Source organism: Poromitra crassiceps, assembly GCF_964638095.1.
Source record: "Poromitra crassiceps genome assembly, chromosome: 17".
Taxonomy (NCBI): domain Eukaryota; kingdom Metazoa; phylum Chordata; class Actinopteri; order Beryciformes; family Melamphaidae; genus Poromitra; species Poromitra crassiceps.
In genome coordinates this window covers 14,915,054-14,942,957 of record NC_139635.1, presented here as the reverse complement: position 1 = coordinate 14,942,957, position 27,904 = coordinate 14,915,054, and the positions used below count along the sequence as shown (strand labels likewise).

At 42.9% G+C, this 27,904-nt stretch overlaps 2 protein-coding genes across 2 annotated transcripts in view; one reads left to right on the top strand and one right to left on the bottom strand.

The window, feature by feature from the left end:
* Positions 1-27,904, top strand: part of LOC310792222 (cadherin-18-like) — a gene marked incomplete at both ends in the record, with an annotated part of 146,708 nt that overhangs the window by 107,167 nt on the left and 11,637 nt on the right. The window lies entirely within an intron of this gene.
* On the bottom strand, positions 3,277-14,870 carry LOC310791742 (uncharacterized protein). Its single transcript, XM_083653398.1, has 5 exons — positions 14,771-14,870; positions 12,847-12,916; positions 11,684-11,864; positions 9,815-9,977; positions 3,277-3,719 (listed from the first exon to the last, which is right to left on the bottom strand). Exons 1-4 carry the CDS (start codon positions 14,774-14,776, stop codon positions 9,821-9,823), a joined length of 414 nt encoding a protein of 137 aa, XP_083509524.1. The 5' UTR covers positions 14,777-14,870; the 3' UTR covers positions 3,277-3,719; positions 9,815-9,820.

Below are 27,904 nucleotides of genomic sequence, written 5' to 3'. Positions count from 1 at the left end.
CCAAGTAGGGTTTCCCACCCCGAGTATGATGTAACTAGGCTGCTGTCTGAATAAGGCCAATGGAATCACATGGAGTTAGGAAGCACACACCAGTGTTATGTTGCCTTGCTCAGGAGAACATCAAGTGTTGGTGAGTCATGGCCTGGGACTGTTGATTAGCCACATGCTGTTTGCCACTGTATTTGGTGACACATAACCTTATTTTGAGCTCAAAGTCCAAACTAGGTTGGGACCTAGCATATGGTGTTCACGAGCATATGGTGTTCACGAGCATTGGCAGTCAAATCGGCACGCAAATTGGACTTGACAAAGCCAGATATAGGGCCCACTTGTGTTGGCCACAAATAAGCTGTTGGTAAAAACGGCTGATGATGTCAGACATAATAATGGTCTGACGACTGACGTATCATAAACAGATAATACAGTATATAGTACAGTAAATAGCTAGCGTTAGCCTCTGGTGCTAGCTAGCTGATAGCTCCTAGCTACGTTTGTTAACTAAGTGTTCACCAGGCTCAAAACGGCGCTGATAATAACTGTTAAGCAGTTGGAGTCGGGGGCTCTATCTACCCAAAAACGCTAATTTAGCGTTTGCGCTCGTTTAACGCCATGTGCAATGCAAATTGGGGGCGGACACAAGCGCATGCCTGTGATAATTGTACTGGGCATTGGCTGCCACAAGCCAAAGCAGGCGTTTCAGCGCTAAAATGTGGTGATAGATGACATAATGCTATCGTCAGCAGCGCGCAATTACTTTGCGCTAAGAGCTTTGAAAAGGACCTCTTACGCGCAAATACCTCTCTGCGCTGGGTTGCGCACCATAATCTCCGTGTAGCGCAGCACAGTGCAAGTAAAATCCCTTTTGGATATGTCATTATGCACAGCCTTGCCATGCCAGGACATCAAATGATGCTGCTAAAATTGGGTATTAGCAGATAATTCAGTGAGGCAATCAACTATAACTCACTGAGAAACTTTTATCACATCACAAAGAGGGAAAATAATTGAGAAAACTTGTTGGACAATGGACATAGGCTATTTACTCTCATAACCCGGAGGATCGTTGGCACCACAGACGATCTGTCAATAAGCTCTCTCTGTCCTCGCACGAGTGAGTACACTATTACGCATGGAGAGAATTACAGCATATTGCATGCCTCGCGCAAACAGCCATTGCGAGACGGGAATCTGATTGACATAATGCCCAGCCTTGCCTGGCCACGCCTGTGAATAATTCTGGTAGTTAAGACCCCCCAAATCCTGTTTGCGCAGGCATTTTGGGGCGCAGATGATTTTGGCACGGCTATAATTTGCGTGGACGTTTGGACGTTTCCGCATGCCCGCCGAGAATTGCATCCCCAACATATTTCGGGGCTGTTTTAACTTAGCAATCAGGGAGGTCACGTCTACCAGACAATTATATCACTTTTAAACAGTTACATTTCTGTACAAATGATTACAAGTATGCTCCCGTGAGGTGGGGATGCTTTTTTTTGCTGCTGGGCGGGGCAGCAAAACTCGGCAGAACACCTGGCGGACGGCGCAAGGCGGACTGCTATCTTCCCATGCTTAAGGCAAACTGGTGCGCAATCGCTGTTAGGGGATAGTGCCTGTCGGAAGATATAGCCCACGCTCTTTCCATCAAGCCCACCAGCTTTGATATCTGTTGGCCGATTATTGATAACAATAAACTACACTGTAAAAAATTTACTGTGAAATTTACAGTAACTTACTGGCAGCAAGTAGCCATTAATTTACTGTAATTATATTCACAGTACAACTACAGTACTCATATTCACAGTAGTGATTTCTTTATTGTAAAATGTATTTACAGTACCATTGTCTTTACTGTGTTTCCTTTCACAGTGTTATGTTATTACTGTATATTTGTTTACAGTAGTATTATACTGTGTTTCTGTTCACAGTCCCAATTTTTCTACTGTACTTTTGTTCACAGTAGTGTTTCATTACTGTAAAATCTGTTTACAATATATTTTCTTTACTGCGTTTCCTTTCACAGTGCTAATTTCTTTACTGTACATTTGCTTACAGTAATGTTTCATCACTGTAAAATCTATTTACAATTCTGGTTTCTTTACTGTGTTTCTTTTTACAGTACCAATTTATTTACCATATATTTGTTTACAGTAGGTTTTTATTACTGTAAAATGTATTTACAATATTTGTTTCTTTACTGTGTTTCTTTTTACAGTGCCAACTTATTTACTGTACATTTGTTTACAGTAGTGTTTTATCATTGTAAAATCTTTTTACAATATTGGTTTTATTACTGCTTTTCTTTTCACATTGCCAATTTCTTTACTGTACATTTGTTTACAGAGCTGGTTTCTTTAGTGTAAACTAAACAGTTAAGCACTGTGATTTTTAATGGTACTGTAAATGGCATTACAGTGCAGTAAACAGTGCTGTACATTTGATAACTCTTATTCACTGTGATTTCAATCTTCTACTGTAAAATTTTAATCTTGCTGTGATTTCATTTTTACCTATTAGTAACTTCAGAAAACAGGCAACTTGTTAATTACACAGTTATTTATTAAAGTAATTTGAACATGCAACACACAAAATTACCCGTAACTAAACTTTTTCGCTAGACATTTGTCTGGACTTCCAGCATGTAACGGGTGCCAATCAGGGAAAACAATAGGCATCTCCCGAAGCATCGAGCGGGAATGTTAACGTTAGTAGAGTAAACACAGCCGTAAGTGCAGATATTGCAGAAATAGGCTTAGTAACAATTAAACAAAGAATTTGAACATGCAACACAATAACAATTTTAAAACAACTAAAAACCTCACATTATGTTTCGCTACATGTTTCAGTCTGGACTTCCAGCTGTCCACCGGCAAAACAATAATGGCATTTCCCAAGGATCAAGCGGTAATGTTAAAGAGCATGGTGCAGGCAAAAAATAATAATTTATAGTTAGGAGGTAGGAGTGAAATGAAAAAAAACAAAAAAAAACATGCCCTTAGCTCAGAAATCTGGAGGAAAAGGTGGCATTATAATGCACCATTTCCCCCCCAAAGGCAACTGTTTAATTTCTGTTTAGTTTTGGCTCTATCTATGGTTGATATGGCACTTTATGAAGTTTTTAATAGTTTTAGTAGTCAAACATAACTAGTTGACCCCTAATATGCAATCGGTTTTTCAAAATAACACCTATTTGGAAATATAATTTTGGAGAACCGCACAACCGACTGACCATCTCAGCTGATGTAACCCGGCTCCAGAATGGTCTCAGGTGGATAAGTATATCGTCGCAGATGGACGGACAGATGGTCGGCCTACGGAGGCAATGATCCGAGGGAACGTTTATTGTTAATTAAAAACGTCACAGGTGTTATTGCTCGATTTGCAGGTTTATAAAAAACAGTATAGATGCAACTATGTGTGGGGAAAAAACAAAAGAGAATCCTAAAAGTCCCACATATTATTGCAAAGTGGTCTCTAACCTGCACCATGCTCTTTAATGTTAGTAGAGTAAAAACAGCCATAAGTGCAGATATTGCAAAAATACAATAACAATTAAACAACAAAAAATGGCAATGGGATTTTAGAGAAAAAAATCCTTTTCAAAAAAGGTAAAAAAAGTGCCAAAAAAGGTCTACCCCTTGCCTTCCACCCTGAGAGGACCATCACCAGAATTCCAGTTGGAGCCCTAGGCCGTGGCGCTGCAGTGCACTCGCTTCAACCAACTGTAATCACACAAGAGAAAAATGTGATAAACATGTTCCAGTTTTATTATCTGAACATCAGAAACGGTAAGCAAATGTTAGGCCTATACATATAAAACAGAAATACAAAACAGATCAGGACAATCTGTGTAACAGAAGTACTGAGAGGGAGTATCTCCCGTAATGATTGCAACAATAATAAACTAAACATGTAGCCTACAACATTAACATCTATTATCAACAAATCAAATTGTCTGTGGGCTTACTGGGCTACAATCCAAATTAGATTATCATTTGAAATTATTTGACCAGACTTACTGACCATTAGTCGATTTGTTTTCTGCTTGTCGCCTGCCTCTCTTGTTTTACTCGAGATGTACTTTTTCCTATTGTTTTATTTATCTATTGTAATTGTCTTTTTGTTTATTTGTTTTTATGCGGCCATTGTTTGTCTTCTTCCATCCAAACCGTTGGTAATCAAGAGAAGAAAAAAACTTTGTTATAAAATAATTAATTTGTTCCTAAACAAACGCCAATGTTCCAATGTATTTATTACTGTAGTAGTCTATCCTTTATAGTTGATATTTATTCCAGTGTTTTCATTAAGGGGCAGTAGGAATATGTAATTGGTCGGCATTAAACAGGCCAGGCCAAAAGGCGTGGGCTTACGCCAGGGGTGGGCAATTATTTTTCATGGGGGGCCACATGAGAAACCCAGATTGTTGCCGGGGGCCGAACAAATATTGTCATGCCGTAACCCATGGATGGGTAACTTTGATGATAGAGAGGGCCACAAAAAATGTCCTCGCTACCAGGTTTTGCTGAGGGCCAAACGGCGACAGCGTGAAAAATTTGGTGCATTTGAAGCCACGTTTAGAGGAATAACTCATTTTAAATTAACAGTTGTGATGTCATTATTCAGTCTTAACCACCAATATTTCATCCTTTTCTCACTCACTCCTATGTCACCACCTGCTCTCAGGGCTTGAAATTAACTTTTTTGACCACCTGCCAATATGGCTGCTAGATTTTAAAGTTACCAGCCAATTAGAATTTCCACTAGCCAAAATGTTTTTCTTGAAATAAATCAGAATATGAGTGGGTTAATTTAAGCATAAGTATCAGTAAGTGGCCCGGGATGATCAAAGCCTGTGTTGAGGGTCACACGAACAAAAATGCAGTCTTGAAGCTAAATAAATCCAAAACCAATGAGTTAATTATTTTAATTTCTAATTCAATGTAGCCTTTTAGTCATAAAGATTATTGAAAGATATTCCATATTCCAGACTGAAATGCTATAACAGAAGTGGAGTAATGGCCAGAATGAACATTTGGACACTTATTCAGCGGGAATCTTGCATGTTGCGTTCAGGTGCACTGTGTAATTTTCTTTTTTTTTTTTTGCAATTCCATCGCGGGCCACACAGGTGGCGCCCGCGTCCGGCCCGCGGGCCGTAGTTTGCCCATGTATGGCTTACGCGCACCGGCAAAATGTTTGGCCATTTGAAGCCAAATGAGGTGAATCTAATGCTAATGCAGGGATGAAAAGTCATGGATAGTGAAAAAAGGTGACAGATATCAGGGCAGACATAAAACCACTCCGATATCCTCCTATTTTGCTATGAAAAAGGTGACTGTCACCTAAATGTGACTCGTTTGCATCCCTTCTAATGTGATGTTACATCTTACCTATTTGTTCACGAATATAATTCAACATTGCCTACATAATTGTAAATAACCTCAACTTAAAGTGGAGATGAAGCTGTTTGATAATATGACTGTAATTTGCATTTTATCTCAGACATGACACTGCAATCAAGTCTGAAATCCACTTCGATTTTCTAGAAGAAAATAGAATTCATAATTCACCTTTTCACCACTAGATAGATGGATTTGAGACTTGCAGTGTCCCATCTTGTCTTGTCTGAGGTAAAATGCAAATGAACCACTATTAACAAACAAGAGTGGTAGGCTACAGAAGCAGAAAACAAATAAAATTTCATTTTACAGTTTGGTCAAATCGACTAATGGTCAATACGTCTGGTCAAATGGATTGTAGCCCAGTGTACTTGTATTGTGCAATCATTGCATACCCGATTATACCATGAATACTCGATTCTGATTGGCTGCATGGTGTCCATCATTTTCTGATAATGTACACCTAACTAGTAGGGCTGTGAATCTTCACTGGCCTCACGATTCGATTACGATTCAGAGGGCTACGATTTGATTATAAAACGATTATCGATGCATCTTGATGCATCTTAAATCGATGCATCACTTTTTTTCCCCAATACATGATTTATTTTTTCTCACTGTGTGGCTACTTTTAACTCATTGAGTGCCAGCCACTTTTGGAGAACGGGGCCCCTATCGTTGCATAGGCGCAGTTTCTAGGCCGAGCGGCAGGCGCAGATCAAAGCAGTGGGCGTGGAAAGGCGCACTTGATATCGTCGTGCTGGCGCTAGATGCAGCCCAAAGCATTACAACCACGCCTTTTAGGCGTAAAATTATGCACCGTCATGCTCATTGGATAAGTGCAATAAACGAATCGCACGCTTGCCTTTTTAGCTCCAATTCCAGTGATCCCGCAAAACCAGACGAAAGCCAAACGCTCTGCCCCCCCCCCCCCCTCCCTTCATCCAGCCTGTCTGTCTGCATTATAGGCTATTATTCCATATTATTATGCTTCTCAAAGCAATCTAACTGCAGTTTCAATACTGCAAGCATGTAAATACGCTACACTATAGCAAGATCAAAGTGAAAATAATGTTCTATGCATCAGCTAGAAAAATATAGCCTATTAGATTGGTGAAAGTTTGTCCAGAAAGATATCATTTTCTCTCGCCTGCTGCAGGAAGGATGATGCACATAAATATACCCTACATTATGTCAAGTCATTGCATAAATGTGTTTTTATTGTAAAACTAAATGTGAAATAGGGCCAAGTTATTGGAGGGACATCAGAGTATAGCAGATGCCATTAGAAGCGCGTTCCGAAGCGCGTTCCGCTGTTACTTCTCTAAATCACGTTAACTCCACAAGGGGTATATATAGGCTCAAGAGGACATATATGTTTCACATAGGGTGGTGTTTTCATTTCGAAGTTTTATTTGGTCCAATATTGAAATGTTGACAATGGCAGGCTGTGTTACCATTACACATTAATTTAGAACTACCTTTTATATCTATTTTGGCTCATTTGGTGGCTATTTAGTAGCGAAATGAAGAAACACAATGCATGCTGGGAACTCAGAGAGAGAGAGAGAGAGAAGGGTGACAGAGAAGAAGCAGTGAAGGCAGAGAATAGGCCTGCTTTTCAAAAGCGCAAAGCGCTAAATGTAGGCCAGCTCCCAAGATATAACTAGGCTGGTATTTAGCGCCGACACGCCCACTTTGGGACTGCGCCACGCCCATTCGGCCTAAAGCGCATTTGGCAGCCTAAAGCCTATTGCTATCTTGCCGAAACAGGCGCAAGGCACGTTTTTTTGCGGTTAAGGCCCGTAATAGCGCCGATGGCCTGTGGGAGAATAGAGGTCCGGATGCTCCCAGTGCCAGAGTTTTCAGAGCGTTTTCAGTGATTTCTCGAGGCCCACAGAATATTGTGTGATATTACTATGTAAACACCGAACACGCACAAGAACGAGCTGGCTCTATTGTATCATCAGCAAAAAAAAGTTTATTGATACCATTTTCCGTTCTTTAGTTATGAGCCGGAGAAGATAGGTTGTTTTCAGCGTTTTCAGGCTTTTCAAATTATTAGCTGAGATAATCCGCCTTTTGTGAAATGCAGCATTTCAAGCACATTCACTGAGTCTGAAGATAATATTTTCTGATGTAGTGACGTAGTTGTTGTGTGATGCCCTGCGTGCACCACCCCCCTCCCCCCCTCCCCCCGTAAACTCCTCCCCACACTGCACACAGCCTCACGCAACCATTATATTTTCGGAGTGCTGCGTTTGTGTGCTGCTGTCGGCTCTCAGCGCCACAGCAGGGAAGAGCCAACCCGGATTGCTGAATGGTTTGGCGTCAGGGGCTGCTTTCCTGGCTGCTAATCGGGTGGAGAAACTATACAGACAGACAGACAGACAGGGACAGAGGGGCTCAGTTGTGAGCGCGGATTGACTCCTGTTCGGAGCCAATGTCAGCTCCCGCGACAGAGCAAATGGCTCTGGGAGCATGCATCGGTTTGTCTTTGATCCACGGCTTTTAGGCTGTTTCTCGGACCTGTCTCTAATCTGGACTGCACCGAGCAAGCACTGTCGCCACCTAATGAGTCCGTAAAATAGGTTATACACCTCCAATAGCTACTATAGTTGTACAGGAGCTGCGGAAGGCTTTGATCGACGTCCCACCGTCAAAAAACGCATTGGACGTCGAAGGACGTCCGTGGCATTCTACGTCACTATTTAATTGGACGTCGAAGGACGTCCATGGCATTCAATGAGTTAAAATAAAATGCATTTGGAATTGCATTGTATTATGATCCATAATTAAAATAAACAAATGCATGTACTTCCATTATATTTTATTCGATTATTAAAAAATGTATAATAATAATCGATTTCTGACATTTGTGAATCGATGCAGAATCGTGCACGTCCGCATCGCGATGCATCTTATAATCGATTATTTTTGACACCCCTACTAACTAGACAAACAGAATCCAGGAGGTCTTGCTTGATGTCAGTCCCCAGGTTTTGATGCAGACTACCATTGGATAAAACTAAGGCACTCCGTCTTCAAGTAAAAATATATATTTAATTAATCATCGAGCACAAGGCAAAGTAAGTCAAGTTCAAGTAAAGTTTAGTTGGAGACGGAGATAGTTTTATTTCATGGTAGTCTGTATCAAAACCTGGGGACTGAAATCAAGCAAGACCTCCTGGATTCTGTTTGTCTAATACTATTACCTGCCCCACTAATGAGCACCAGTCGGATGAGCCATCAGATCCATGCGCTTCCCTCTTCTGCTGTATACTATTGTACACCTACTTAATTCAGTCAAATGGTCTGTTCACCATTCATAACTCAATGGGCCATGGTCTCAGCCTGTATAGAGGATTTTACAGCAGAGCCATTCTGCTCTACCGGGTTAATATGGCCCTTTTATAAGTTTAGGGGGGGAAACTGTAGATCACCATATTGTGCTCAGTTTATCAAAAAATAACGGCTATTTAGAAAATTTGATTTTCATTTTTAGAGATCTGAAAAACCCGGACGAGCCAGTCACCTCAGCTGACAGAAGCCAGGCTCTGAGCAGCACGCCCGGGGAACGTAACTGTTATCATACCAGGGAGAACGACCAAATTAACTGTTTTGTGCACCTCTGTGGTCATTAGATAATGTCCCTGTGGCATTTTGATTATGATGTATTTCCTTTTGGAAGATAAATGTTCTCACATATTCAATCTAATGCCTTGTAGTTAACTAGAACGACCGCACCGCAGATATATGCCTTCGCCAACAAGTGAGCAGTCGACATCCCTGTCTGTCCAGACTTTGACGTTTGAGCCAAATGTGATGACATTCAGTCAAGGTGTTCCTGAGATATCGCAGTAACGAGCTTGAAAATGGCATTCGTGAGGTGACAGTGACCTTGACCTTTGACCACCAAAATGTAATCAGTTCATCCTTGAGTCCAAGGATTTAAGCCAAATGTGACGAAATTCTGTCAAGGCATTCATGAGATATCGCGTTAACGAGCTAGAAAATGACGTTCGTGAGGTCAGTGACCTTGAACAGTATGGGTGCGTCGAAGGGACAAAATATCGGCATTCGATTAACACGATAAAAAAAAACGTGTTATGGTCGGCCCTTAATCGCATCGCGATTAACGCTGACAGCCCTAATATATATATATATATATATATATATATATATATATACATACAGTATATATATCGAAAAGCAGCTGGGGGGGGGCGTAAATTACAGTCTACCCAGTTCTCCAGGGACCACTACACCACTGGATACCGTTGCTATTTTCAAATACCCCAGTATACGAAATTTCTTTATTACCACCCAACCCTACCGTGAGTCCTGCTTGTGATAAAGGGCTGTATTTAAATAAATAAACTTTCAATACAAAGGCCAACCTATTATCAGAACCTCACCTTCATCTAGATTTGCCAATCAATCTCTGTGAAGGCCCTGATGAATGAAACCACATGGGGGTTCATTTCTGATGTCTTCCGCTTCACCATTTTCCCACTCTTCCGGCTCACCTGGACCTTGGCAGTGCATTTGGTGGAATCAGGATTAATCCTGACAAAAAACCTATAAAAAATGCAAACATTCGATGTAAAAAAAACTTAGTGCTAGTTAAAAATCAACTTTTCAGTGGCCACAGAGAAACTTTACACTTTCTGCAGTCAATTGTGGAAAGAGGAAACAGCCTTCTAGTGTCAAACTCTACACAGACATCATTCTGCACAGTGAAGCTCAAACATCCAACTGTATGAACAAGAAGAAAAATGTTTTCTTTTCTTTAGGGGTGTTTAAGAGTTTCATAAACTTTTGTTAACCACAGATCTTATTTCAGGCATCTAAACAAAACCGCCATACAAAAACCCCATTGATTTCCAGCAGGGCCCGAAATTAACTTTTGACCCACCGGCCAGTGGCGGTGGGTAGATGGAAAAAATCTACCCGCCAAGCATATTTCTTACCGGTCAAAAAAACAAACACATTTTTGTGTCACATATATTCATATATATTTAAAAAAAAATCAGTACATTTCAAGTAGATAAGGTATTACGTTGAAGAATACACACTTAAATAAGAGGCCAGAGTAAAATTTGAAGCAAATTATTGGCACAGCTGGCAATATTGGCACCATGGCGCAACATTGTTTTGCGTCGGTAACGTGTTCTCCGTGATAAATTACACCCTTTGATATTTATGACTCATGCTTTTGTTTTCCACAAGCTGCCTCACTGCATACAAATTAAAATAACAGCTACAATTTAGCGAGGCAGGATGGTTGTAAATTAGCCTACAATGCTGATGAAGAGCTCACAGATAAACGTTAACAGTAGCCTATTATGAACCTAAACGTGTTATTGTAAGTCGCTTTGGATAAAAGCGTCTGCCAAATGATGCAATTTAATGTAAACTCATTTGGTTAGTGTTGATGAAATATGAAAGCACTAATTTGCGGTTGGCAACATGTCTGACTGTTTTCATTCCACTTAATTAAACAACGGTAAATAAACACCGTTTCCACCGTGCTTTTCACTGATTGGTCAGAGATACTGTACACGTCATTTTCTGCGACACTATTTTGGCTAGTGTGAGGTTTAAGGACTACTAGTTAAGATGTACCTTACGTCTCCGTGATGCAACTAAACAAAGACACAACTTTAGTGTCAAACTAACTAGTTTGAACGTAGCAGTTAGTTTACACGCTAACTTAAGAGCGAACTTACGTTCAGCTGGTGCAACAGGCTGCAGACTCCCATGTTACACCACGGAACAACTCATCACTACAGCCCCAGCATCATACTGTAGCCAGTCTCTTGAAACACCGCTATCGCCAAACTTCCACGTTACGTTTATAAAATAGGCCGCATATGGGAAAGGGTCTAAGTACTTGGAGTATTGCTTCTCCATAATATGCCATGTACTATCTGTGTACATGATGGATGTTATTGAGTCATTTAAGTTGGTGGTTCTCAAACTGGGATCCGGATGGGGACCCTGTGACAAAATCTTGTCAAATGGGGTCTGTGGTCTAATTTGTGTCTTTTATCTTTCATTTAGTAGGTACCACTGTTCCTGACATAGTGGTCCATGGCAACTGCAAGTAGCTTCTTAACATCTAAAATATTCCCTGCATGCAAGTGGGGCTTTGTGACTTTAGGGTCAATGCATTGCCAATATACAGTATGTAAGAATAGTTTGCAGGGTTTACAGCCGAAATCATTTAAGAAATAGTATACAGGTAAAATGATTCCACAACCATTTGTGGAAATAAGTAATACCTCTGAATAAACTCCAGAGTTGTGGCTGCTTCCACCTGATATTCTATGTTGAACACATAGTAGGAGGCGAAGAGGACGGCCAAGGCAGTGGTGAAGTCAAGGTGGCAGGTGGCAGCAGGTGGGATTACTACTCTCCCCTCAATGGACAGCATCCATTTTTTTGCAGTCAGAATTGGATCACCTGAAGAACAATAAATCAGACATTGCAACAATTATATTTCATTGCAATATCTTCTACAAATGATTGGATCCTCGGTCAGAACTGTAAAACAGAAAACATGCTACAGCGTCAACGCACTTGCCAAATGAGCTGCGGCTGGCGAGCATGGCAGCGCAGCCGGCGTGCAGAGCTCCCCAAAAATGTGACTCAACACAGCTGATGCGCAGGGATGTATTAGCAAAGGGGCGTACCAGGCCCAGGGACCCAAGACCTCAGGGGCCCTATAACCCAGAGTAGGGATGGGTATCAAGCACTGGTATTATTTGATACCAGTTCCTGATTAGTCAGTACCAGGAGTATTGATAAGGTCCTGGACATTTGGTGCTGCCATCGGTATTTTATTTTTAATTGTTTTACCGTTCCCTAATGATAACGAAGCGGCACCAGGCGTTTGATGTTGCGTGTTTACACTCTGTCCTGTCACGGCATAGTTTGAGACACGGATCAAGGTTAATAAGCGTTATGTGGATTTTCGGTTAATTTTACTTTTGACTAACCGACACCCTTAAGCGGTTAACCCTTGGTTAATTTTTTTTTAAGAGGTGAAATATTAAGACAGTGGCGCGTGCCTTTCATTCCAGAGCTCCATAGGGTTTCAGACTGCATTTTTGCTACCATTATTTTAGTGTGCGAGTCGGCCTGCTCTGCTTCCTACACTACCAAATCCGCTTGAATTTGACATTAACCTTATGATAGATGGGCAGATAACAGGTATATGCACTACATTCTCTGCTTAGGCTAACTTCTAGTCAATTTACACATTTTGCTGGCGACTCCCCTGCGACCCCCTCGTCAAGCTGAGGTTTGAGTATATAGGACAGGTCATCGGCAAGGCTGCAAGCCGAGGCTGATTGTTGGAGCATGTTCCTCGCAAAAAACTGGGCACTGGGCAGCATGACAAAGGTTTGAATTGAATGTGAAAATATATGAATGTGAAGCTTACCAAGCATGATGATCCTTGGAGTGACGGGGAGAGACAACTGGGCTTCTGCATCAGCGGGAGTGGTAGTCACCTACAGTATGAATGACAGTGAAGATAAGAAAATGGAGAAAGGTATGGAGAATGAAAAAGTAATTGAGTTAAAGAATTGGGAAAAACTTCAGAAAGACTTCATAAATATCTGGTTTTCAGTTTTCAGATTAACTACTTTCAAGAGATTCACTGGAAAAAGCTCATGAGATGTTTCTGGGCAATTTAACTACTCGTACTGTAGCTAGCAACCCATTAGAATACATACTTTACATGTGCAATGGAAATATGATTTGTGGAATGTGGACAGAGTGCAGGATGCCACTTCTGGTTGTAATCAATAAACTCTTGATAATGTAAACATTGTGCACACAGTAGGCACCAGTGAATCCACCCTCCACACAGCATGCTCTAAAGAGTTGAGAGATAGACGCTTGCACCGTATAAGTCATAGTGTAAGGTGAGGTATTTCCATTTAAAAGTGCTCAACCACCAACCACATAAACGTGCCCTCAAACAAAAATATGACCCAAGGCCCCAAGCCATTGGCAAACAAACCATTTACAAATATACAGTTAATACAAACTCCTAGGGAGACAGGACTGCCAGATGCAGACCTGCTTTTACTTGAGCCCAAGCACAAGATGCCATCAAAGGTTCACCAAACCTGCAAGACAATTCTGGAGGTTTGAAATGTTGCACTCTAATCAAAGTTAAAGGAGAACTTCACCGAAAAATAATGCCGATTTATTTAGCACTTGATCTCACACATATCCAAAAACTGGAAACAGTTTGACAGTTATTGAGAGTTGATTTGAGTTAGTTGATACCAGTGATGTAATTTGTGCATGAATGACATCACTGGCATCAACTTTAACTCAAATCAATTCAATAACTGTCAAACTAAATGATTGCCTGCAAAACTGTACAGTTTGCGGATATGTCTGACATCAAGTGCTAAATAAATCAGCATTGTTTTTCTGTGACTATTCTCATAGAACGAGTAGCACTGAAATGAAGGGTCAAAATAGCAAACTAATATATTAAAGCAATTAACGCACTTAGCCACTTACATCAGCTTGGAGAAAAAGGGCGCTCTCTTGCTCTTTGAAGTAGGTCAACATTACAAGCATCACTGCTAGTCCATCGGTGCCTGGCTCTCGGTCCTTCTTTAAGGCTTCCTTCAGAACAGCTTTCACTTCGTTACTCCACTTTGTACGCTGAGCTCCAAAGTAGTTCAGAAGCCTTTCACCCTTTTTGTCCAAGTCTTCGCCCAGTCTGGTGTGTAGTTCAACACCGGTGAGGGTCGTGAAGTGTGAAAGTAAAAACTTCCGTGAAAGAAGAAATGGCCACTGTTTACTTAAGTCCAGAATGCTGGGGGGTGGGGTTGCATTTATATCCTCCCGCTGTTTAACATATGTGATTGTCATTAGCTCTTCTACCTTCCCTCTCTCAGCTCCCTTGAGCCCCTCTCGACTGAATATATCCACCATCTCAAGCCTCTTTTCTTCTAATGACGCTGACGTTTCCCCATCTGGGTACTCCTCTGGCTGCCAACGAACACACCCATAACTGTCGATTTTTGCACATTTAGTTACTCTTGGCTGGTCATCATCTTCACTCATCTGGATGCGTTTGGGCTTCCTCAGGCGGGACAGTGTGTTGTCTCGATTTACATAATCAACTCTGGTCTTGAGCTGTTGGACTAAACTGAAGTACCCGCATCCAAGTAGATCCCCCTCCCCAGTTGTATCTAAGAAGCTATTTGGATATTTCTGAGTTATGGCTTTTGCTAATACTGTGCATTCTTGGCGAGTAGGGTTCAAGGAGTGTTCTCTCATCGCATCAACGGTGACTCTTATCAAGTGTCGGCGGTCCCCCTCCTCTGGCTTCTTACCAGCATCTATAGCTCTCTTAAGAGACGGCTTCGCTTTGTCCCAGGGCACCCGGAAACTGTCCACCCATGCACTGTTCTGTATGGAGATGGGACTTTGGGGGGGCGATATGGAGCTTATGCTGGAGGTGAAGGTGGAGGTGGAGGCGGAGGTGGAGGTGGAGGCTTCTGGCTCAGGTGCTAAAGTGCTCAATTGGGGAATGGCAGGACCTGCATTATACAAACACAAGTGACAGGTCACAAAATGGTTGTGAGAAGTAGGGATGCACCAATACCACTTTTTTCCAGACCAACAGGGATAGATGCTAATATATGTGGTGGCCTGCAGAAACCCACATGCTGAAAATGTGACATTTTCAGCATGTGTTCTAAGCACTCCTTCATTGCACATTTTCAGAAGGTTTTCTTTAGAGAGATCATCAAGGAGCCTCCTAATGTCACTTTCAGGCACATTCAGTTTTGTTAACTCTGCATGCATTCTAGACAAAAGGTGAGTCAAACTACTATTGTGCATCTCCTGCATCTCTTCAATCAAGGTCTGAATTGTACTGGATGGTAAAAGCATTTTAGCTTGCATTTGAAGATAAAACAGGGCCAGATTATTCATGAAACCATCCATGTCCACTTCATTGGTTGGGTTATCATTGACATCATCAAAATGTTCAAAAGTGTGATCTGGTTCACTGTCTGATGGCCTATTGGTGCTGGCAGTGGCATGGCTATCACACAAAGTATTTTTGTGTTTCCGGCTCAAATGTGAGGAAAAGGATGAACGAACATGGAAATACTTTGAACAGTTACTAAACGGGCAAGACACTTTTTTTCCATCTCTAATATGCCAATGAAGATGCTCACATAAGGTTGGAAAATTTACTGACACAAAGCTACAACCTTCAATTGTGCATGCCAAGTCAACTCCTTCAATTTGGCTTTGATGTGCTTTTTTAATTGTCTTTTTGTGGAAGCGGTACATGTGTGTTTTAATGGTACCACGTGCCACAGATGTGACAGGGCATTCTGCTACCCCACATGGAAATTTAAAGTTAGCAAGATTTCTGTGTATTGCAACATGTCCAATATAAGCAGGAATTGAAGCTGCATTGAACTCACAGTGCTTGCATGTGTACGGCATTTTGATGGGATAACCTCGATAGCTATGTTTGGTAGCCCTCAACACAGCATTGGTGGCTTCAAAATAACAGCAAACTAAAACTATTTTCGTTTAGTGCTAGTAGAAGGTACTTACAGATATTTTCTGGAAGTCCTGCTTGGACATTAAACCAGCCAATTCTCTCCCACGGCGCAAAACTCCCAAGAGGAAGGCTTTGAAAAGTAAAATTCTTCTTCTTCTTCTTCTTTTAGTTGAAAGTAAACTAAAATTGAAAAGTACAGCATATAAGCTTGTCTGTCGCTGTGTATTGAAGTGTGCAGAGCGGCAGCAGGCGGGAGGTCTGTTCACTACATGCTGTCTTGGCGCAATGCTTGGCGCTCAGAGAAGCACCGTCAAGTCAGCAGCTCCTCCCCTCTCTCTCCCCTCCAAGTGGCTCTTTGTTGACACAGGTGCAAGACTGACTGGCGCCAAGTCAGCAATGCCACGCCCACTGAAGATGCCTCTCTTTCCCTCCCGAATGTCCGTGTCTCGTATATTTTAAAGGGTACCTATGACCGTTTTTTTTTTTTTTTTTTCCAGGATTGGCCACTAATAATGAGGCAATAGCACAGTTAAAATATTAGCCTCCAAAAACAAGGCCTTGTGGAGTTATAGCCCTTTCTATTGGTCAAATGTACAAAGAAAGTAACAAAAACAACTAGTTTCAAAACAGACGTTGATTTCAGAGGGAGCTAAAGGGCATGTGGGTGTCAAAGGTCAATCCAGCACGCAGAAAACAGGGTTTATTGTTTTATTTTCATACTTTTTGAGGTGTGCAGGCATGTAGCGTAACTTCGATTAGGCTCAAATTTGCTGACGGTAGGCGTTGAAAGATGGCCTAGCTGACAGGCAAATTTCGTGAAGTTACATGTGGGAGTCAAGGTTCAAAGGTCAATCCAGCAGGCCCAAAACAGGGTTTACTGTTTTCTGTTCCTACGTTTTGAGGTGTGTAGGGGTGTAGCGTATGTCAAATTTGGCTCAAATTTGCTGGACACCTAGGAGACAGTCTTTGGGCCACTGGGGGAGATAATTGATAGCGAGGGCTTCAAACTGATGGAAGGTGTCAAGGTTGTAGAGCCTGACACCTTCCATCAGTTTGAAGCCCTCACTATCAATTAACTCCCCTGGAGGTCCTGGCGCTCCAATTTCTGTATTCTCGTATAGAAGCCTTAAGTGAACAATTGGGCCAAATCTGGGGTGTCGGCGGTCGAAGGGGCCCTTTTTTTGGCAAAAAAGCATTTTATGATGATGAGATTCCTCACGAAAGTGCTTTCTCACTATTATACAGGCTCCTGAAGGCACAACGACCCCAGATTTTGCACAGTTGATCAGTAAGCATGCCTGAACTACTGTGCAAAATCTGGGTTCATTCCGTCGAGCGAGGCCAATATAGGGGCCAAAAAGCTGTTTTGGCCTCACTTTGTCTAAAGACAAAACATTGCTTTTTTAAGATAATACGGGCCAGCAAAGGCGAAAAGAGCCCAATTTTTGCACATGTGATTGGAATGCAGGTCTAAACTAGTGTGTAAAGGCTGGGGTCATTCCGTCCAGTGGGGGCAATGCTATCACTGAAAAGCTCTTTTTGGGCCTCGCTCGATCACAAAAAAATGCTTTTTGGGGATAATACGGCCCCGTGAAGACAGAAAGACCCCAGGTTTTGCACAGGCGATGGGAGGCCATCATTGAACTAGTGTGCAAAGTCTGGCGTCATTCCGTCTAGCGGGGCCAGTTTAGGGGCCAAAAAGCTGTTTTTCATCAAGTTTTGGCAGAATTGACCACATTTAATGGGCGTGCGGACCAACTTCCTGTAAGCATAACTTCACCAGATGTGGCTCACAGCTAGCGCACATTCCAAAGCCTACTGTCAGCAAATTCTAGCCAAATCGAAGCTACGCTCAGAGAGATAGCCCCCGGCACAGCTGACCAAGTCACAGAATCTATGTGAAATCCTGAGTTTTACAAAAACTTTACGCTGCTGGGTGCCTAAGACGGCTCTGGACACAATTCACAGGATCCATTCTCGCTACAGGCTAACTACAGCACCTACTCTAGACTCTCAAACAGTGTTTTCGGCCGTCGCTTCAACGATGGATTTTTCCAGAATTTCCTTATACGACACACATGCCAAATCCAGTGCGCAAATGTAATGTTTATGGGCATGCAGACCGACTTCCTGTAAGCGTAACTTCACTAAATTTGGTGAATTCACAGCTAGGGCACCTTCCAAATCCTATGGCCCATTTCCACCGCAGGTAGTAGCGCGATCCCGCTCCGGTCGACTCGATATTTGGTCTCATTCCACCACTAAAAACTATCCCAGCCCGGGTTGTATTGGGGTCGAGTCGTGCTACTTTTAGTACCTGCCTCGTCGTGGTTCTATTCTGTGAACCCGGGTTCATACGGTGACGTGAAAACATTGTTGACGACTGATTGGTCAGGCAGAATCGTGTTTACTCTGTCTACTGACTGTCATATGCAATGCTGGCGGCTGCATACCAGTTTAGTGGGCTTACCTTCTCTTCTGTTATCTATATTTCCATCAGTCTTTTGTGTTGCTGCCTTCGCCTCCGGTGAAATAAAATCGTGGCGGGTGTTCAATTGTCTGAAAATTCCGCTGAAATTTGGGGGCGTTTCCTCCATTCCCCTAGGAGTTATGAGCAACCCTAATTTCAACATTTTTAAACGATTACTCCTCCCCCTTGCCTAGGGGGAGGGGACCCCCGGTCCCATTTTCACAGGGTGTACTCTCCTATAGGGGGGCTACAAGCTCCAACCGAAATTGGAGCGCCAGGACCTCCAGGGGAGTTAATTGTCAGGCTCTACAACCTTGACACCTTCCATCAGTTTGAAGCCCTCGCTATCAATTAACTCCCCTGGAGGTCCTGGCGCTCCAATTTCTGTATTCTCGTATAGAAGCCTTAAGTGAACAATTGGGCCAAATCTGGGGTGTCGGCGGTCGAAGGGGCCCTTTTTTTGGCAAAAAAGCATTTTATGATGATGAGATTCCTCACGAAAGTGCTTTCTCACTATTATACAGGCTCCTGAAGGCACAACGACCCCAGATTTTGCACAGTTGATCAGTAAGCATGCCTGAACTACTGTGCAAAATCTGGGTTCATTCCGTCGAGCGAGGCCAATATAGGGGCCAAAAAGCTGTTTTGGCCTCACTTTGTCTAAAGACAAAACATTGCTTTTTTAAGATAATACGGGCCAGCAAAGGCGAAAAGAGCCCAATTTTTGCACATGTGATTGGAATGCAGGTCTAAACTAGTGTGTAAAGGCTGGGGTCATTCCGTCCAGTGGGGGCAATGCTATCACTGAAAAGCTCTTTTTGGGCCTCGCTCGATCACAAAAAAATGCTTTTTGGGGATAATACGGCCCCGTGAAGACAGAAAGACCCCAGGTTTTGCACAGGCGATGGGAGGCCATCATTGAACTAGTGTGCAAAGTCTGGCGTCATTCCGTCTAGCGGGGCCAGTTTAGGGGCCAAAAAGCTGTTTTTCATCAAGTTTTGGCAGAATTGACCACATTTAATGGGCGTGCGGACCAACTTCCTGTAAGCATAACTTCACCAGATGTGGCTCACAGCTAGCGCACATTCCAAAGCCTACTGTCAGCAAATTCTAGCCAAATCGAAGCTACGCTCAGAGAGATAGCCCCCGGCACAGCTGACCAAGTCACAGAATCTATGTGAAATCCTGAGTTTTACAAAAACTTTACGCTGCTGGGTGCCTAAGACGGCTCTGGACACAATTCACAGGATCCATTCTCGCTACAGGCTAACTACAGCACCTACTCTAGACTCTCAAACAGTGTTTTCGGCCGTCGCTTCAACGATGGATTTTTCCAGAATTTCCTTATACGACACACATGCCAAATCCAGTGCGCAAATGTAATGTTTATGGGCATGCAGACCGACTTCCTGTAAGCGTAACTTCACCAAATTTGGTGAATTCACAGCTAGGGCACCTTCCAAATCCTATGGCCCATTTCCACCGCAGGTAGTAGCACGATCCCGCTCCGCTCGACTCGATATTTGGTCTCATTCCACCACTAAAAACTATCCCAGCCCGGGTTGTATTGGGGTCGAGTCGTGCTACTTTTAGTACCTGCCTCGTCGTGGTTCTATTCTGTGAACCCGGGTTCATACGGTGACGTGAAAACATTGTTGACGACTGATTGGTCAGGCAGAATCGTGTTTACTCTGTCTACTGACTGTCATATGCAATGCTGGCGGCTGCATACCAGTTTAGTGGGCTTACCTTCTCTTCTGTTATCTATATTTCCATCAGTCTTTTGTGTTGCTGCCTTCGCCTCCGGTGAAATAAAATCGTGGCAGGTGTTCAATTGTCTGAAAATTCCGCTGCTCAGGAAGCTCTGTAGCTGAGTGCAGGCTGCAGCGCTCCGCTAGGCCGCAGCGAGTGTTTGGTGAAGCCGCGGTCTTGCCTGGTGAAGTGGTTAGGGTTAGGTATTGCATAATCTGATTGTATAAATTTGCATATTTATGTAACATTGATTTATATTACCAACCTCTATCAATGTTTTTAGAAATATTTTAGAAAAATATAAAACGTGAGGAATAGTAGCCTACTTACTATTGGGGGATGGAGGGGTGGAGCCAATTACAAATACAGTATTCGAAAAGCACAAATAGTGGGTTCTTCAGAATAAAAATATTAATATTTTAACAAAAAAAAGGGGAAGAAAAACAACATATTAAATAACTGCAGTTCGGGATTCGTAGTATAGCGTGGTTACATCTTTGTCTCTGTCTCTCTCCTCTGCACTGCTGTCATGGATGTAATGGCGGCAGTCTGTCTGGTGGAGCTGATCTTTGGTGGTCAGTGTAGTCATCCATAGTCTAGGAGGGAATCCTCCATTGTGAAATAGTTTATTGAATGACACATCATAAAATTAGAAGTATGAAAAGGATCATTATGCCTATTTCAACTTTTATTGGAAAATATCCCAATTACACATTGAAATGTACAATACTACACTGGCTACTGTGTTTTTATACAGTAGTCTCTTTCTACTATGATTTTTCACAGTAGTGATTTGACTATACTGTGATTTTCCACACTGTTGAAATGGCTACTGTGATTTTACACAGTAGTGCTTAAGCTACTGTGATTTTCCACAGTAATGCTTGGACTACTGTGATTTTCTACAGTAGCCCTTTACTAATGTGATGGTCTACAGTAGTGATTGGACTACTGTGATTTTACACAGTAGTGTTTAAACTACTGTGATTTTCTACAGTGATGCTTTAACTACTGTGATTTTCTACAGTAATGCTTTAACTACTGTGCTTTTCTCCATTAATGCTTTGACTACTGTGACGTTCTACAGTAGTGATTGGACTACTGTGATTATACACAGTAGTGGTTAGACTGCTGTAATTTTCTACAGTAATGCTTTAACTACTGTGGTGTTCTACAGTAGTGATTGGACTACTGTGAGTTTACACAGTAGTGGTTAGACTGCTGTGATTTTCTACACTAATGCTTTAACTACTGTGATTGTCTACAGTAATGCTTTAACTACTGTGATTTTCTACAGTAATGCTTTGACTACTGTAATGTTCTACAGTAGTGATTGGACTACTGTGATTTTATACAGTAGTGGTTAGACTGCTGTGATGTTATACAGTAATGCTTTAACTACTGTGATTTTCTACAGTAGTCCTTTACTATTGTAATTTTACACAGTAGTTATTGGACTACTGTGATGTTACACAGTAGTGCTTAAAACTACTGTGATTTTCTACAGTAATGCTTTGACTACTGTGACTTTCTACAGTATCCATTTACTACTGTGATGTTCTATAGTAGTGATTGGACTACTGTGATTTCACACAGTAGTGCTTACACTGCTGTGATTTTCTACAGTAATGCTTACACTGCTGTGATTTTCTACAGTAGTCCTTTACTACTGTGATTTTATACAGTAGTGATTGGATTGCTGTGATTTTACACAGTAGTGTTTAAATTACTGTGATTTCCTACAGTAAGGATTGGACTACTGTGATTTTCTACAGTAGTCCTTTACTACTGTGATTTTCTACAGTAAAATATTTTTTACTGTTGAATATACAGTATACTACTGTACAAACTATGTACAGTAATAAACTGTGCATAACACAGTAAATTACTGTGGATTTCACAGTGATTTTTTACAGTGTAACGTTTTTCGGAGATGTGAGGCGACTGTCATGACGGCATAACTGCTTCCGGTATTTCCAGTGTAGGGGCAGACAAAGAGTTGAATCAATAATAATAATAATGATTGGATTTATATAGCGCCTTTCCAAGGCTCAAAGCGCTTACACAGAATCATTATTCGTTCACACCATTCGTACCGGTGGTTCAGAGGCGTGGCAGCCACACATTGGCGCTCAACGGCCCCTCCGAACCACCATCATTCATGTCTACATTCATACCAATCATACCATTCATGTCTACATTCATACCAATCATACCAATCATATGAGGCAAGGAGGGTTAACACGTTCACTGCCAATGACGTGTTGATACGTCAAAAAAAATCCAACGGTTGACTGCCAATGACGTGTTAATACGTCAAAAAAAAAAAAAAAAAATGACGGTGGGACGTTGATCTAACCCTTTTACATCTCTTATATAAATATTGAAGCCACCGAACGTGTACAACCCATTCCACCGACCCACTAAGTGGCGACAGTGCTCTCCATTCTAGAAAAAGCAGAGCCAAAACTGCAGGGGAACGCGCGATGAAACCATTCTCATACTTTAAAATGGATTGGCGAAAACGCTTTCGCTTTCGCGCTGATTGCTGGCGGTGGGGGATTGCAAATTTGCATAATAGATTATGGGTGCAACACACTTTGAAACACGCAGCATAAATAAGACCAGAATCGCAAAAGAAACCCCGTTTCTTGGGGTTTCTCAACCGAAACCCCAAGAAACGAGCGAGCCCATCCAGACTTGCCCAGCGGCCGCCAGCAGACAGGAGCAGCAGCAGCAGCAGCAGCAGAAACGAGCTTGTGACACGCCTGCTGCAGCCAAGAAGAACACACACGGAGGGAGGAGTTTGAAGTAGAGGGGGGTTTCCTGCTGTTATGGAGGAAATTACTGTTCAAAACTATTGTTTAGATGTCTGACGTCTTACTGATGCCAAAAAAGAATGGTTAAAGTGACTGTTCTATCGAATTTCACAAAAAGCTATTTATCTCAGCTTAAATTTTCAGACGCTGAAACAATGCTGTATTCAAGTGCTAATGCCTACATAACTACTAACTCTACAAACTAACTCTTTTAGACAGAGAAAGCACACATTCTATTAGTTCTTTTGAGATATTTTGTGTTCACAAAATCTTAGCAGAAAAGAATCCTCGGGTCTTGAAAGATGAGCCAGAATCCTCAAAAAAACCCTCTGGCAGAAGCTACCTACAGTAAAAAAAAAAAATGGCTGGCAGTGAATGTGTTAACACATTGAGTGCCAGCCATTTTTTCATCCTGTAGGTAAGTTGTGCCAGGTTTTTTTTTGAGGATTCTGGCTCATTTTACAAGAGCCGAGCATAATTTTCTGGTTGGACTTTGTGAACACAAAGTTCAGAAAAGTACTAATAGAATGTGTGCTTTCTCTGTCTAAAAGAGTTAGTTTGTAGAGTTAGTAGTTATGTAGATATTAGCCGTTGAGTACAGCATGGTTTCAGCGTCTGGAAATTTATTCAGAGATAAATGGCTTTTTGTGAAATTCGATAGAACAGTCACTTTAACCATTCATTTTTGGCATCAGTAAGACCGTCAGACATTCTAAACAATAGTTTTGAACAGTAATTTCCTCCATAACAACAGGAAACACCCCTCTCATTCAAACTCCTCCCTCCGTGTGTCTTCTCCTCCTTCCTCCTGGCTCTACAGCGGGCGTGTCAGAAGCGCGTTGCTGCTGCCTGCCTGCCTGCCTGCATGCCTGCCTGCCTGCTTGCCTGCGTGCGGACGCTCCTTGTGCGAGTCAAGATGGGCCGGGGAATGCGTGGGCGATGGGCAGATGTTGATTCTGGCCTTTCTGAGGTGTTTCAAAGTGTGTTTCACCTATAATCTATTTTGCAAATCGCTCTCCGCTCTCTGTGTGCTGCTGCCTGCGCGGCCGCTCTCGGGCAAGACAAGTCTGGAATGGATTACTGTAAAATCGCCTCGCCATTTCCTTGAATGGCTTGCTCCCGCGGCAGTTTTTTCTTTGATTTCGCTCGTCTGGGGGAGCACTGTCAACACTTAGTGGGTCGGTAAAATAGATTATACACATTCTCTTGCTCCAATAGTGATCTCGAAGATGTAAAAGTTGTTGATTGATGTCCCACCGTCAAAAAAAAAAAATGTTTATGTAAGACGAGATATCTCGGCTCTGGCACTCAAGCGTTGGATTATGTAAGACGAGATATCTCGGCTATGGCACTTAACGTGTTAAGTGTCTTGCCCAAGGACACAACGACAGCAGCTGGGAGGGAGCGGGGATCGAGCCGCCAACCCTTGCGTCATTGGCCGACCCGCTCTACCTCCTGAGCTAAAGCTGCCCCAATCAAGACAAGATGTGCAGCTGTTCAGCTTTTCTTTTTTCTTTTACAAACAGTGCTACCTTCTCAGTCATTATGCTGCAGTAGTGGAACAAGCTATTAGCCTTCGGTTCTTATCAATGTACAAGATATTTGGTGCAAATGGTGCATTTATACAGGTAGAAAAACTGCCTTTAAGACAATTTCCTAATCTGGTTGAAAAGAACATTCTTCTTCCTTCATTTCCTTCCATTTAAATTGTTTCAATTTTGCAATCTCTCCATCACCTCCCCTCTCCCCGCTCCATTCTGCTTGTTTTTCCACTGTGGTTACCCCCCATCCCATCCCCCGCTAACCCTCCTCCTCTATTGTGCTTTATTTTCTTTCTCCCTAATTGTCCTCTCTTCCCCTCTCCCACCCCTCTCGCTCTTGCCCTCACCTATTCTCCTCATGCTTTTTCTATTGATTATGTCTCTCCCTCCATCCCTCTCTCTTTACAATATATCTTTCCCCTCCTTCCATCTCTCCTAATGGCCATCTTTCCCCCTCCTCTTCTCCTCTCTGCTGCATGCCCTCGGGCAGATTGTAGGGTCGTATCACCATGGCAGTGGGACCTTCACTAAGCCTGTTTGCACAAACCAAATATACCTCTCTTCTCCTCTCCTCTCTTCTCCTCTCCCCTAGCCTTTTTCTTACCCCCTCCATTCAGTTGCTTTTCTTTAACTTACTCAGTTTGATGCTTTACCTTTTTTCTCCTCTCTTCAATTCCTCATTCGTCCTCCTGTAGCCTAGACCCTCCTCTACCTCAGTCGATTCCTCATTCGTCCTCCTGTAGTCTAGTCCCTCCTCTACCTCAGTCGATTCCTCATTCGTCCTCCTGTGGCCTAGTCCCTCCTCTACCTCAGTCCTCCTGTAGCCTAGACCCTCCTCTACCTCAGTCCTCCTGTAGCCAGTCCCTCCTCTACCTCAGTCGATTCCTCATTCGTCCTCCTGTAGCCTAGTCCCTCCTCTACCTCAGTTATCCAGTAGCCTAGACCCTCCTCTACCTCAGTCCTCCTGTAGCCTAGACCCTCCTCTACCTCAGTCATCCAGTAGCCTAGTCCCAGCTCTACCTCATTCCTCCTGTAGCCTAGACCCTCCTCTACATCAGTCATCCAGTAGCCTAGACCCTCCTCTACCTCAGTCATCCAGTAGCCTAGTCCCAGCTCTACCTCAGTCCTCCTGTAGCCTAGACCCTCCTCTACCTCAGTCATCCAGTAGCCTAGTCCCAGCTCTACCTCAGTCATCCTGTAGCCTAGACCCTCCTCTACCTCAGTCCTCCTGTAGCCTATACCTCCTCTACCTCAGTCAATTCCTCATTCGTCCTCCTGTAGCCTAGTCCCTCCTCTACCTCAGTCGATTCCTCACTCGTCCTCCTGTAGCCTAGTCCCTCCTCTACCTCAGTCCTCCTGTAGCCTAGTCCCTCCTCTACCTCAGTCCTCCTGTAGCCTAGTCCCTCCTCTACCTCAGTCCTCCTGTAGCGTAGTCCCTCCTCTACCTCAGTCCTCCTGTAGCCAGTCTCTCCTCTACCTCAGTCCTCCTGTAGCATATCCCTCCACTACCTCAGTCCTCCTGTAGCCAGTCCCTCCTCTACCTCACTCGATGGAGAATCAATAGCATTGTTCTCAGCATCTCTTCTCTACTTGCCCTCTGTCTCTGCTTTCTGTCTGCCTCTTATTCAGTTTCTGTCTTTCCCTTCTTCTTCTTCTTCTCTTTCTCTGTCCCTCCTCTTATCTCTCATAGCAGTGCATATTACATAGCCAGACATACAGAGACACATCACATTCTAAACAGTGATGGGAGAAACAAGACGTTCTGAAGCGTTGAAACATTTGCTTCGGGGAAATGATTTGCTTTGTCGTCAAATGCATGTGAATGCATTGGGAAGACCACAGCTAATGATGAAAGGATTTGCAAGTTACTGGCCAGCGCAATAGAAAACTCTATGTGTGAGCGGTATCCCTTTTAATTTGCACATAGTCTTGTGATGCCATTGCCATCAGTGAGGGGGGGGGGGGGGCTTTTGTAAAGATTAAAACAAAACTTTTAAGTATCAAAAGCCCCCACTTTTACAGCAGCAATTATTTCGCGGTGAGGTGTGCAAAACAAATATACCACTGTACAACGTTGATATACACGTTACGACGATATACATCTTCTTATGATATGCGACAAATTATTTGTTCAGAGACGCGATTGCAGAAAGGTATCGACATTTTATTCTGGCGATCAGGCTACTATTTTATAGAAAGGAAAGTCAGTCTTAAAGTTTTGTGCGTCGAGTCGACACCTCTTCCCACCCCTCTATATTAGCCCACTTGACCCATTGTATCGCAACTTCCTGTTCAAAACGCCAGCTGTTTTACCTGCTCAAACTAGTCTGACTCACCTGGTCAAACCTAGTTTGACTCACATTATGTGTCTGTGTGACAAGGTTTATGAGTCACAGGAAGTGTAAATACATTCGGAACATCCGATTGTATTTACACTTCCTGTTAGTCTCTCAAGCCAGACGGTCTCTTCTGAATAAGGTGAATAGGAGAGATGCCTCATGCCTGCATCTCTCCCACTCTTCTCTCCTCCCCCCACATGGTTTCACTTCCCCCTCCTCTCTGCTCTTTTCTGCTTTCTCCTCCCTGTCTCTTATCTCCTTCCCCTCTTCTTCTGCATGTCCTCACCTTCTTCTTCTGCATGTCCTCACCTTCTTCTTCTGCATGTCCTCACCTTCTTCTTCTGCATGTCCTCACCTTCTTCTTCTGCATATCCACACCTTCTTCTGCATGTCCTCACCTTCTTCTTCTGCATGTCCACACCTTCTTCTTCTGCATGTCCACACCTTCTTCTGCATGTCTTCACCTTCTTCTTCTGCATGTCCTCACCTTCTTCTTCTGCATGTCCTCACCTTCTTCTTCTGCATGTCCTCACCTTCTTCTTCTGCACCTTCTTCTTCTGCATGTCCTCACCTTCTTCTTCTGCATGTCCTCACCTTCTTCTTCTGCACATCCTCACCTTCTTCTTCTGCACATCCTCACCTTCTTCTTCTGCATGTCCTCACCTTCTTCTTCTGCACATCCTCACCTTCTTCTTCTGCACATCCTCACCTTCTTCTTCTGCACGTCCTCACCTTCTTCTTCTGCACATCCTCACCTTCTTCTTCTGCATGTCCTCACCTTCTTCTTCTGCACATCCTCACCTTCTTCTTCTGCATACCTTCTTCTTCTGCATGTCCTCACCTTCTTCTTCTGCATACCTTCTTCTTCTGCATGTCCTCACCTTCTTCTTCTGCATGTCCTCACCTTCTTCTTCTGCACATCCTCACCTTCTTCTTCTGCACGTCCTCACCTTCTTCTTCTGCATGTCCTCACCTTCTTCTTCTGCATACCTTCTTCTTCTGCATGTCCTCACCTTCTTCTTC

Coding starts and splice junctions, on each gene's coding strand:
- LOC310791742 (XM_083653398.1), bottom strand. Junction 11,865..12,846: donor TCCAAGGATCATCATGCTTG/GTAAGCTTCACA, acceptor ATTGTTCTTCAG/GTGATCCAATTCTGACTGCA. Junction 9,978..11,683: donor ACTCTGGAGTTTATTCAGAG/GTATTACTTATT, acceptor CATTTTTTATAG/GTTTTTTGTCAGGATTAATC.